A 13,687-nucleotide genomic window follows, 5' to 3' on the forward strand; every position below is an offset into this window, starting at 1 on the left:
GTGATTGAGGGCAACAGTATACACAAGCATTGTTGTAGAATACTGTAATAATTAAATTCAATTTTTATTTCTATAAGCAATGGTTATGGGCTAGAGATGTAACTTCATGGCAGAGCACTTGCCTGGTGTGCCCAAGACCCAGCATGGAAAGATAATAGTGCCATGGATGATGGCAATGATGGCGAGCGTGAGGAAAGCCAATCCAAGTTTAAGTTCAAGGAAACATCCATACTGGAGCTGAGGAAAGGCCAGTGTGAAAAGGCCTTGCCTGCCGCATAAACTTGAGATCCTGCATTCAGATTCCCAACCGCCATGGAAAAGCCAGATTAGTCACCACACATTAGTGATCTCATTGCTCGAAAGGCAACGATGCCAAATCCCTAGTGATCACTGGCCAGCCATTCTCACCAAATAGTAAGCTTTGTGTTCAAAGAGCCTGTCTAGAAGAAAAAGGTAGAGGGGCTGCCTAGGTAGCTCAGTGTTACGGCAGTACACTACCTTTGCCAAGGACCTGAGTTTAGTTGTTAGCATGAAGATAGTGGCTCAAAACCACCTGGGACTCCAGCTCCAGAGGACCCAACTTCCGGCCTCTGTGGATTCTGGCTCACACATGGTACACACAAACTCAAGCAGTTACATGTACACATAAAAAAATATACATCTCGGGCTGGTGAGATGGCTCAGTGGGTAAGAGCACCGACTGCTCTTCCAAAGGTCGTGAGTTCAAATCCCAGCAACCACATGGTGGCTCACAACCACCCATAATAAAATTTGATGCCCTTTTCTGGTGTATCTGAAGACAGCTACAGTGTACTCATTTATAGTAATAATAATAAAAAATCTTTTAAAAAAAATATATACATCTCTAAAAATAAGGTGGGAAGGAACCAAGGGGGGACACAAAGTATGCATACACACAAAAGGAGACTAATTCATAGAGTAAATCATTTGGCAAAGTCTCAGGTGACAGCAGCCGGCTTCCCATTAGTCCTGTGTTACTACTATGAATTAAACCTGACTCTTGCTTTCCATTGCTGTTTGTTTGAGGCATCGGCATCCTCTGATGAGTCTCTTCTGTTTCCTCCTTACCAGTTCTTCTGGTAGAAGTATCCAATTGACAGCTGTCACTTTTGTGTCTCAGGTGTGGAATACAAGTACCTGTGAATTTGTAAGGACCCTAAATGGGCACAAGCGTGGCATCGCCTGTTTGCAATACAGAGACAGGCTGGTGGTGAGCGGCTCCTCTGACAATACCATCAGGTGAGCACCCTCCCCTTCCCAGAACGCATCCCTACCACCTCCTCCTTACCCTTCGTGCGCAGAACCTTATGGTCTTTACCTGTCCTATGTTTATAATCGGGCATGTCTCCTTTCTGTAGCTTGTACAGGTCAAATGTTTGCCCTGCCAGAGAGGCAGCACAGAAAAGGCTTTAGGTGATGTGTTTCCTGCAGTGTAAAAATGCTACTAAATAAAGACCTTTTCTTCATGTCACCATTGTTGAAAACAGAAAGAAAAAGAAGGAAAAAGATTTGTTTCTCTGCTAAAAATCATCACTTTGTTTCAGTACAGTAGTTGGACAGAGAGCTGGCTGGCTTTAAATAGAAAGGGTGCACAAGTCTATACACTTTTCTTGTATTTTACCCTTACAAAGATAAATGGCAGAGAGATGGTTAGGATTTGGAAATTTCATCAGTCCTCTCCTTTTCTTGAACGCCTGAGGGAAGGCGAAAGAAAGAAGAGGTACCCTGCTGCACATCAAACCTACAAAGCTGTTGTTCCTACAAAGCTCTGGGACTGGACACACGGCCTCAGGACTGTTGCAGCAGCCCTCCTGACTGGGCACACGGCCTCAGAACTGTTGCAGCAGCCCTCCTGACTGGGCACACGGCCTCAGGACTGTTGCAGCAGCCCTCCTGACTGGGCACACGGCCTCAGGACTGTTGCAGCAGCCCTCCTGAGGATGGTCTTTGCCCTTCTGTTGATGAGGACTGCTCTGGACAGTGGTGGCAGCTGTGTCTTCCTGCTGAGATGGAGGTGCTGTGTAACAGTCAGATGTCACTGACACAATGCTCCGCACTCTTAGGTGTGACTTCAGGAAGCATGATTCTCTTGAGCTGATCATTTCCATCCTAGGAGATTGAATTCCCTCCTGGAAGAACCTGGTTTCAAGTCACCAGTGGTGGCGCACACCTTTAGTCCCAGCACTCAGGAGGCAGAGGCAGGTGGAGCTCTGAGTTCCACACCAGCCTGGTCTGCAGAGTGAGTTCTAGGACAGCTAGGGATACAAGGAGAAACCTTGTCTCAAAAAACAAAACAACAACAAAAAGAACATGGTTTTATTGTTATATAAAGTGTAGTGTTTTAGCATTATATAAAGCATTGTGCTTTAGTGTTATATAAAGTGTTTTGAAAACACTTAACTGCATTTGAACTTAAATAATACCTTTTTTTCTGCCCAAATTATATGGCTGACAGGAAATAAGTTATATTGAAAATAATATATTTTTATATGAATAATCTTTGTGAAATTTTAAAATATATTTTTATTTTATGTGTCTAACTGTTACCCATGAGTATGTATTTACACCACATGTGTGCCTAAGTCTAGGGAGGGCACAAGAGTGGGTTGGATTATCTGGGACTGGAATTATGGAAGATTATGAACCACCATGTGGGTGCTGGGAGTCAGAGCTCTTAACTGCTGAGCCATTTTTCTAGCTCCCTTTGTGAATTTTTAAAGGATGTGTGAAATACATTGTAATATTCAAAGCTTAGAAACGAATCCATGAGCCAAGTGGTTGCAGCGCATGCCTCTAATCCCAGCACTGCACAAAGGCAGTGGATCTCTGAGCTTGAAGCCACATGATCTACAGAGTGAGTTCCAAGACTATAGAGTAAAACCCTATCTCAAAAAGCTGGAGAGGGAAAGGGGAGGAAGGGAGAGAAGGAAGGAGAGAGAGAGAGAGAGAGAGAGAACGAGAGCAAGAGAGAGGAGAATCACTTGACTCCTTTTCATCCTGCAGGCTGTGGGACATAGAGTGTGGAGCGTGTCTGCGAGTGTTGGAAGGCCATGAGGAATTGGTACGCTGCATTCGATTTGATAACAAAAGGATAGTGAGTGGGGCCTATGATGGGTGAGTTTGCTAACATTCTTCTGAAACACATCTAAGAGCTCAGGTTGTAGCTCAGTGGCAGAGCGTGTGCTTAGCATGTGCAATGCTCTAGGTTCAGTAGCTAGCCATTCTTCCCAGTTTATGATGTTAAATGTAGCCCTTCCTTGGCTCCAAAAGTTTATATACACTGTTGCTATTCCCCTCCCTTTTGATTACTGTTTTCCAAATATTCTTCCCAGTCATTTTATTTTATTTGTATTGATTATTATATTTGCTATTTGGTTATGGATCTATCTGGTTTGCCCTATGAAGCAAAGAGCCAGACAAATGCACAGTAACAGGCCAGGCATATAAACTGGATACTGTAAGGGTGTAAGGAGCCCATCTCTAGACAGAGCAGTCTTCTGGCTCCTGTGAGCTGCAGCCGCGCTCTATCTGCTGCCCTGCTGTTCTTCCTTGTGTTTCCTTAAATTTCCTTTCAACTAAGATTTTTGTCCCCTTTTTGATCTTTAGGAAAATTAAAGTGTGGGATCTTATGGCTGCTTTAGACCCACGTGCTCCTGCAGGGACTCTTTGTCTACGGACACTTGTGGTAAGAGCTTTATTGTTAAAGGGATCTGACAAGCAGGTAGGAGAAGAAATTAAATGTTAATGTGCTGTAGAATATAGATCTGGATTTTATAGTTAGGCTCTCACAAAACCTACTAAGTGGAAAGGCAACCAATACATGACAGTAAACTATGTTTATATAGTACCCTTCATCCAAAAGTGCTTTAGAGACTGGATATGGAGAGGCCTGGGGCAGCTGCTTCACAGCTGCATAGCACATATCCCACATGTAGTGCAGGAAGTGAATGAGAATTCTGTATCCACCAGAAGCAGCAGGAGTCACTGAGGGAGAGAATATAATTACTCAAATTGGAACCTGTCCAGAATCTAAGGACCTAAACACCTGTACTTGCAAAATGTACCCTAGGAGTCTACTGGAACCCCTGGTCAGCTCCTTAGTTCTGCATCCCATTCAATAGGCAAGGCCTCCTGCACCTTTAGTCCTCTTTGTTATCCCTTCTACCCTATGTTTGAACGCCTGACACTTGGAGAAAGAAGTGAGTCAGAAGGAGAAATGTCACCTTCCAATTCTTTGTTTGTAACAGGGCCTGATTATGCAGCCCTGGCTGTGTTGAAATTGCATCCTTCTGCCTCCAGTTCCCTGGTACTGGGATTATTGGCCTGCATCCACCACAGACTTAAAAGCATAGAATTCTTAGCCATGTTATAAGCCAAAAGGCTCAGATTGTCAAATGGTTCTTTAGTTAGTTGTGTGTGCATCTAGAATAAAGAGATCTTTTTTAACAATTCAGATAAAATATTAGAAGTCCAGTGTTCTTAATTCTGATTCAACATTAAGGAAGTGTCAGCTCTGGTGAAAAGGGGTACTTTGCCTTTCTTGGATTTAAAGTACATTCTTAAGCTGGACATGGTGGTGCATACATGTATGTAATCTCAGCATTCAGAGGTTGAGGCAGGAGAATCACCATGTATTCCAGACAGTTAAAGTTAGATGCAGTCTTTGAAGAGCACATCTGCTTTGCCTGCTTTCTTCATGTTGTTAAATGTGTACGTCATGTGCTGAGCACTTCATCATATGTCTGTAGTCCTACACATTACAAGTGAGGCAAGAAGACTATGAGGTTCTGGCTAGCCTAGGTTAGAGAGAGACCCTGTCTTCAAAAAGAAACAAACATTCCTATAAATTCAGAACTCAGGGGCCGAAGGCAGGAGGATCTTGAGTTCAAGACCAGCCTAGACTACATACAAGACCTGTCCCCTAGAACAAAACAAACAACAGCAACAACAAAGAAGTATTCAGTGCGCACCTTGATACACAGCCAGGGGAAGTGGCGCTTGCTCTTGCATCCTAGCTAGCTATGGGGAAGCAGAGGAAGGTCATATGGGTTCAAGGTCAGCCTGGTTGACATTGAATTCCAAGCCACCTCATACTACAGAATAAGATCCTGCCTCAAAAAATATAGTAGCAGGGTTTTTTCCCTCCTCTGAGGGGAAACTGGGAAAAGAGATATCATTTGAAAAGTAAATAAAGAAAACATCTAATAAAAAAAGATTAAAAAAATATAATAGCAACAACAGTAATAATAAATTTAAATTTTTTGATGTGTATATTGCAATAAAACCATAGATTATCCCCATGGACATAGCAATCCCTTCATGTTTTATGTGGTCCACCTTGCCTCCAATCTCTGATAAAATCCTGGCCTGCTATTTATTTATTTATTATTTAATTTATTTTAGTTTTTTGAGACAGGGTTTCTCTGTGTAGCCCTGGGTGTCCTGGAACTCACTCTGTAGACCAGGCTGGCCTCCAACTCAGAAATCTGCCTGCTTCTGCCTCCCAAGTGCTGGGGTTAAAGGCATGCACCACCCACCACCCACCACCACCCTGCCTCAGGCCTGCTTTTTATAACCTCGGTTATAAAATGGCTGGACCATACAAAGTCTGTATTCAGGATTTTTAGAAATGTCCTGTTTTCCTAAGTAGTTTACCATGTGAAGTTACTATGTATGTGCAGTAGTGGACGGCAGTCAGCTGTGTCTTAGGCAGCCACTCTTAAGAGAAAGGACTTAACCCCAGCCTGCCCACAGTGTCAGAGGTTTAGTCCTTTATCGTGGTGGCCACATGGCGCTGGGAAGACTGAGAGCTATGCTTCCTGATTGGAAGGCAGAGAGTGTGAGACTGTGAAACCTCAAAGCCCACCCCCAGTGACACACTTCTTCTACTAAGGCCACACCTCCTAATCCTTCTAATCCTATTAAACAGTTACATTCCCTGGTGACCAAAGATTCAAATATATGAGCCTGTGAGGGCCATTCTCATTCAGACCACAGCCTGTGTTTATTTTTGAGTAAATTACTTTTACTCGTTTGTTTGTCCTTTCCATCGTTCTCCATTCATTTGCCCAGACAGAGTTCTCCCCATAGAATGTCATTTTCCTCTGCTAGAACTTTCTTAACTTTTCCTGTGCAGGCACACTAGTGCCGAGCACCTCCAGTGTGTACCTGGAGACGTCCAGCTTGCCTCACTTCCGCAGTGTGTTCTCGCTTTACCAGCAAGAACAGCTTCTTTCATTGCTTCAATGCTGTCTTCCATTTTCTCCTGTGTGGTTTCTGCTTAGATAAGAAGTCATTGTCTTTCTTGCTCTGCACAGTGGGTTGTTTTCCTGTGACTGCTTTAAGAGTTTGCTCCTGTCAGGCATTTTCAACAATTCGGTTATATCTCAGTGTGGGTTTCTGTACTTGAGATTAAGAGAAATTATTAGCTGGTCCAAAAACTTTAAGACACGACTAGCTATATGTTGTCTATATGAGCCTATTTCAGGGGCTCCAGACACAGCTCAGTTAGGCAGAGTGTTGCCCCATATGCACAAAGCACTGTATGGAGTCTATAGCAGCGTCTAGTCAAGAAGATACAACTCCTGTCACTCAGAAGGCAGAGGCAAGAAGATGAGAATTCCAAGGTCATTGTCATCATTTACACATTGGAGTTCAAGGCCAGCCTTGGCTACATGAGACCTAGTCTCAAAAGGGAGTAGGGGCTGGAAAGATGGTCAGCAGTTAAGAGCACTGCATTCAGTTCCTCAGTTCCTAACATCACATCCAGTGCCTCACCACTACCTCGTGACTCCACTTCCAGGGCAGTTGATGATGCTTCTGCCCTCCACAGGCATCTGCACACATGTGCCATGCACACAGAAATAAATGGACGAACAAATCTATTGTGGATGTAAAGACATTTATAAATAAGAAGTTAAAGCTGACAAGGTGGTGCATGCCTGTAATCCTAGCAGTTGAGAGTCTAAGACAGGAGGACATGAGTTTAGAGGCCAGCATGTGCTGCACAGCAGGACCCTACCTCAGAAATCCAAGGGCCGGGATTGGAAGGGTGTTCTTGCATGCACACAGTCTAGGCTGGCTCACCACAGCACCCAGGAAAAAGGCTGAAACCTGTCCTCCTGAAATTCCTGTGTTGAACTTTAGAGCTCTAATGTTTTAGAATCTGATTGTATTTGAAGACTGAGCTTTTTTTTTTTTTTTTTTTTTTTTTTTTTTTTTTGGTTTTTCGAGACAGGGTTTCTCTGCATAGCCCTGGCTGTCCTGGAACTCACTCTGTAGACCAGGCTGGCCTCGAACTCAGAAATCTGCCTGCCTCTGCCTCCCAAGTGCTGGGATTAAAGGTGTGGGCCACAAAGGGGTGATTAGAATCAGTTGGATTCATTGAGAATAGGCATTAATCCTATGTGACTGGTTTCCCTAAAAGACATCAAGATCAGGCACACACAGATGGAATGCTTGTAAAGGTGGAGGGGATGTCCATCTATGACACAAGCTGGGGAAGGGGCCTGAGAATCAGAATGGTTGTACGTTCCTTAGCCTCCAGACAGTGGGAAATCCATCTCCAGGTAAGCTACCCAGTGCATGGAACTTCATCATGAAACTCTTACAAACTATATCCCATACTATTACTAGCTTAGAGAAGCAGAATTAATTTCATACAAAGCAAACTGTCAACAAGGAATATTATCAAGATAAAAATGTGTGGTGCATCACGCTCAACAAAAGGTAGGTCAGTCCTTAGTGCATCAGTGCCTAATAATAGCATCAGGACATACCAAATGTGAGGAGGTGATAGACCTATGAAGAAAATCAGTGGGCCTCAGTTAGAGCTGAAGAGATCAATACCCAGTCATGGACAGATCCAGCAGGCAGCAAATTCAGGGAGAATAGTTAAACTCAGCAGCATGGTCTGAACTGGATTGATTATCCTCTACATGCAGAATGATTCTGCCCAAGCTCCCGTGGGACATTCGCCAAGATAGAAGGACATTGGGCCATAAGTGTACCTTAACAAGTTTAAAGTACTAGGTACGCTCCAGCAAGATGGTTCAGCAGGTAACGGTGAACTGCTCAGGTGACAACCTGAGCTGGATCCCTAAGAACCCCACAGTGGGAAGAGGACTGACCTCCACTCATGACACACGCATGCTTCACACATACACACAGGTAAGTAAATGTAAGAAAGCATGTAAAGCTAGAACCATGCAGTATGTATCCCTATCCACACTACAGTGGAACTAAATGACAGAAATGATCAGGAGAAAGATAACTGAATAGCTCCAAAAGATGTAGAGATAAGCCACTTAACTCTTTTAAATAAGACATAGGTCGAGGAGAAATCTCAAGAGAAATTTAAAGGGATTTTGAACATGAAAATAAAAATATATAATTTGTAAGTAATGGTCAGTAACACCTAGAGGAAAATTAATAGCATGGGTTTTTTTGTTTGTTTTTTGTTTTCTAAAGAAAAAGATATGCCAGGACCTATGAGATAGCTTCAACCACATGGTGGAAGAAACTAAACTCTACAAGTTGTCCTCTGTCACCACACACCCAACATGGTACAAGAACATGCGAGCACACACAAAAAATACTTTGTAGGGCTTTAAAAGTTAAATTTAAAAATAAAAAGATGACCTAGGGCAGGACAGGTCACTCTCTGGTAAAAACATTTTCTGGACTACAGTAAGGTATGGTTCTCAAGGCAAAAAAAAAAAAACTAAAATGAATCCTTTTGCTTTGCTTTGCTTTTTTAGGGGCCAGTATACTCTATACCCAAACAAAATGTTCCCACACAGGCTCTCCCAATGACCCTCACCCTACAACAGCTCCATTTATTCCCACTGTATCTTTTAAAAAGCCTTGTAGACATTGTGGAGAGACTGTCTAAAGGACCTTCATCCTTTCCACTGGGCCAGATAGAATTCTGTCCACTAGTTGGCTGCTTCCCCCGTCCCCTTCCTCTGATGCTCTGTAGCTCCTGCTGCTGTTGCAGGCTCACTGTGGTGTAGCATCCTGGCACTGGCACCAGTCACTGTCACCCTGACAAGTTTATGCCCACTTCCTCACCAACCTCCATTTCTCCTGCTTCTGTTTCCCCTTCTTTTTCAACCTTCCCAGAAAAGTAGTTTTATTCCGTAACCAAATCATTTGTTTATAGCCCTCCAATAATTATTTTTCAAGACTCTGCTGGAATAGAGGGCACTAATTGCCTAATCCATTGCAGCTAATCCAGGTAAGACTCACTCCTGCTACATGACCAAAGGAATCCCTTCCTAAATATACCTCGAGCTATCCCTTTCAAGAATGACCCTCCTCGACAGAAAACACCCTGCCGAGCATCCTCAGGGTTAGGCATGGTAGTTTCCTGTTGAAAGACTACACTTCCCAGATTTCCTTGCAGGCTACTAAGGTTGTTTATGCCTCTATAAGAGGCTGCATCCATCCATTTCCTCTGTAAACATTTTGACCATCCACATGCCTGGGTGGCAAAACATAGTCCCATCTTCAAAAGCAAGGAAAAAAAGAAGAGAGCTGCATGTCTCCTCACATACTTGTAACCCCAGCACTTCCCAGGACAGAGATGGGAAGATTGTTGAAGCTTGCTGACCATCAGCTTAGGTTCAGGTCCAGGTTCAGTGAGGTCAAACAAGTAAACTTCTTGAAGAGAGTGAAAGTAAAGCCAAGGGTAATGGCTCACACTTGTAATCCCAGTACTTAAGAGACTGAGGCAGGAGGATTGCCCTGAGTTCACCACCAGTGTCCAGTTGATAAGACCACCAGTGTCCAATTGATAAGACCCTGTCTCAAAACAAAAGAAAAAAATATATATGTCCAGCAAAATATTAGTATTAAGAAAGCACAACTTGCTGGGTGCTCAGGGTGCACGCCTTTAATCCCAGCTTTTGGGAGGCAGAGGCAGGCGGATCTCTGTGTTCAAGGCCAGCCTGGTCTACAGATTTGAGTTCCTGGACAGCCAAGGCAAGTTCCTGGACAGTGAAACTTGGTCTCAAAAAAACAAAAAAAATTGTATTTGACCTTTTTTTTCCTTCAGGGCTGGGGGTAGAATCCCTGTGCCTCCAGCCAGTGCTCTTAGCTACTGAGCCATTTATCCAGACCCAAGAAGGTTGGTTAACACACATTTGCTAGCATGCCCCTTCTTACTGCTGATCACCCCCTGACTTCTGATGGCCAATCAAAGGAACTTGCAGGGAGCTAAGACCAGGGAGGTGCCAGGGAGCACTCTCCTCCAGCCCAGGAGGCAGTGGGAAGCCAGCATCCTCGCTGCCATACATCTTGCTTTGGTGCTAAGCATTGTTTCCTGTGTTTCTGAGATCAGTTATTGCCCAGCCTTTGAGTTTTGCATTCTAAGGATAGTGAACTGCTTCCTGTCTGTGCTTGAAATAGGGAGAGCACACCTGAGCCTCTCTGTGGCCCCATCAAAGAGGCTTTTGATTTTGAGTTCAAAGTCTTACTTACTCTTTGTCTCTGCCTCTTTAGGAGCATTCTGGAAGAGTTTTCCGCCTCCAGTTTGATGAGTTCCAGATTGTCAGTAGTTCACATGACGACACAATTCTCATCTGGGACTTCCTGAACGATCCAGCTGCTCATGCTGAGCCACCCCGCTCCCCTTCTCGGACATACACCTACATCTCCAGATAAATAACCCGACACTGGCCTCATAATTGCCCAGGTATGAGAGAGAAGTATGCACGCAGCCCTGTGCACACTAGGACATGGAGTGCTGGCTGTGGGTGCTGCTCGCTCCTGGAGCCTTCTCACTCTCAGAGCCTTTGTCTCACCCATCCCTGTACAACCAGAAAGCAGAGCTGACAGCATGAGATAAGGCAGGGCTGCCCCAGTGAGCTTCACTTTTCCCAAGGTACAGTTCCAGTTTAGAGGATCCTTCTTATGTAGTAGTACTAACATGATAGTTCCTTCAGTACAACTTTTATCAAAGTAAAAGGACATTTGAACCAGTTTGAAACGAGTGAGCCCGAGCCAAGCATTTATAGTTCTTAGATCAAGAACCTACAGGGAAGCCCCATCCATGCTAACTCGTCCAACAGTGACTGGAAACGGCTCAAACTGCAGTGTGCTACTGACGTCATACAGCTCTGCCTTGTTGGTCTCACTGGGAACAGAAGGCAGCAGCTTTCTTGTCCCTACTCTCTCCTTCTATAGGAGGACATATGGTTTGTTAGCCCCAGCAGCTAACCTGAAGTTAGTATCCTTTCTTTTTTTTTAAAAGATTTATTTACTTATTGTTATACATAAGTACACTGTAGCTGTCTTCAGATGCACCAGAAGAGGGTGTCAGATCTCATTACAGATGGTTGTGAGCCACCATGTGGTTGCTGGGATTTGAACTCAGGACCTTCGGTAAAGCAGTCCATGCTCTTACCTGCTGAGCCATCTCACCAGCCCTGAAGTTAGTATCCTTCCCAGGTCTCTAGCACCTCCCTAAAATATGGCAAAATCTAAAGTACCCATATATTCTGCATGAATGTGTTTGCAGTTGGCATCCTCTGTGGTCACTGGTTCAGGCATGTTGATTATTGGCTTTAGAAACTTTGCCCCAGCCTCTAGAGAGCACTGCTTCCCTACCATTTCCTGTTTCCCACATTTGCCTCGATGGTTACCACAGATGTGCCTTTCACTCTGCACCTGTCAGTGTTCCTGAGGAAGTGATCTGTGTTCTCTGCTATCATAGAAGACAGAGTTCTTAGGCTGTCTTGTTTGTTTCCATGGCTCTCACTTCTACGTAGATGACTCAAAGCTTTTATCCCCAGGCTACATTTCCAGCCACCACCTACACCCTCGAAGGGACCAGGAGCACTGCCAGTGTCCCCATACACAGTTCCTTGGGCTGAGCCTCAGCCAGCTTCCCCTCTAGTACCCACATCTTGTACGTCACCACTGTGCCTGCTGCAGGGCAGTCAGGCAGAGAGCCTCCAGAGCTGTCCCTGCCCGCTCTGCTGCTCACAGATCAGGGAACGCATGGCACTGCTCTGGCCCGTGCTCTCTCCTCGTTAAGACATCAGGGTCTCCCTGCACCGAGGTCCAAGCCTTTTTCATTGACAGCCACTTGCATGAACATTCTTTTTTCTTAAAACAAGTAAAAAGGACAAGGAAAGGGGCTGATGACTGTCGGCTGTGCTTTCACACAGGACTCGTTAATGTTGCAGTATTTAACACACCTGCCAAGACCAGGATGAACAGCAATCAAACTCCTACCCGGATTCCCGGACGGATCAGCGAGGAGCAGGGCTTTGAGACTCCTGTTGGGACACAGTCGGTCAGCAGCCGACCAGGACGGTCTGCTCCGCACACCGGCTGCTTCAGTGCTGCTATCAGAAGATGTCTTTATCTTGCGTGAATGATTGGAACTTTCAAGCCCCCTCCCCTTTCCTTCCCCCTTCCCCTCTGCACCTGTTTCTCTCCCATTGGGTTCCAGACAAAGATGACTTATAAATATATTTAGTGTTTTGCCAGAATCTCTCTTGCTTTGCCGTCAAGCAGAAGAGCTAGCTTCCCTACGTGGCCCACTGCTAGGGGACAGGGGCTGCAGCTTCTGGGCAGAGACTGCCTGGCCTCCTCCTGTTAACTGCAGGCGTGGCCAGCATCTGGCCGGAGCAGTCCCAGCCACTGCATGGGAGGAGACAGCTGCCTACACATCTCGGAGGGGAGAGAGAGAGAGGAGCACACACTGGAAGATCTGCACCTGCTGCCTCCCTCCATTGTCTAGGTGTCTGTCTGTCCCTCTTCCCTCTTCCCCTACTCCATCTTCAGCCTGAGAGGCGCGTGAAGAGTCCTCAGCTAGCATGAGGTGGATCACCTAGACAATGTGACACTTGGAAGAGTTGAGTGCATCCTCATTTCCAGCCCAGGCTTTTGCTGCAAGTGACCAACCTGGGGCAGCAGTGGATTTGTGACCATGACACTGGTCACATTTGCAGCTTTCTCCTTCCCTGTGCCTTGGGGGAGGACAGGAATGTCCTGAGCTCCATCAGTGCTTGTGTTTGCTCCGGACTCAGCAGTCTCCGCGGTTCCATGTTGAGTGGAAAGGGGCTGCTGATTGCACTTCCTCTCATTAACAATTAGATGTGTAATAAAAAGCATTGTGCTTCATCTTAAATCACTGGCAAGGCTTGGCCTGCAGAAAGGCTTGGAATAGCCAGCACCAGGCGCCGCTGCACTCTGCTCTGTGGCTCACATTTGTTCCCTCGACTGAGCCGGAAAGCACCCAGGCACCGGTAACTGCCCACCATGAGCACAGGAGCTTAAGAGATGGTCAGGAGAGAAACGGATTCTCGGGTTAGGCCAGTAAATGCCAGCCAGTGTAAGCATCTCAGCCTTCCACTGCAGGGCCTTCTGCTGCTTCCAAGCCGAGCGCTTGCAGAAAGGCGAGGTTGTCAGAGGGGATCAGGGTGAAGCTTGGCACACAGGGTTTACTGATAAGCAAAAGCTGCCTTGTTTTTCTTTCCTTCTCCCAGCCTTATTTGCTATCCACGTCCCCCAGCCTGTAAACTGGCAGGCAGTGGCGACATAAGCAGCTGCACTTCCACAAGGGCAGAGCTAAGCAGGTCATGGGCACGGCTGCACTGGGCCTCTGCCAGCATGTTCCAGATGCAGAAGTACGGCCAAACTTGGGGGTACTTGA

At 45.5% G+C, this 13,687-nt stretch overlaps 1 protein-coding gene across 18 annotated transcripts in view; it reads left to right on the plus strand.

Moving 5' to 3' along the window:
- Nucleotides 1-12,521, plus strand: part of Btrc (beta-transducin repeat containing E3 ubiquitin protein ligase) — a 168,304-nt gene extending 155,783 nt beyond the window's left edge. For 17 of the 18 annotated variants that reach the window (XM_031390467.1, XM_031390472.1, XM_031390476.1 and 14 more), the window contains 5 exons: nt 1,142-1,260; nt 3,025-3,135; nt 3,628-3,706; nt 10,525-10,717; nt 12,195-12,521. In XM_031390467.1, the coding sequence (XP_031246327.1) occupies nt 1,142-1,260; nt 3,025-3,135; nt 3,628-3,706; nt 10,525-10,686 (471 nt within the window). In that variant the 3' untranslated portion in view covers nt 10,687-10,717; nt 12,195-12,521. The remainder of the gene's footprint in view (nt 1-1,141; nt 1,261-3,024; nt 3,136-3,627; nt 3,707-10,524; nt 10,718-12,194) is intronic. The other variant, XM_031390468.1, reaches the window with a different exon arrangement.
- Nucleotides 12,522-13,687: the final 1,166 nt, after the last annotated feature.

This window comes from Mastomys coucha, unplaced genomic scaffold, assembly GCF_008632895.1.
Source record: "Mastomys coucha isolate ucsf_1 unplaced genomic scaffold, UCSF_Mcou_1 pScaffold21, whole genome shotgun sequence".
NCBI lineage: Eukaryota > Metazoa > Chordata > Mammalia > Rodentia > Muridae > Mastomys > Mastomys coucha.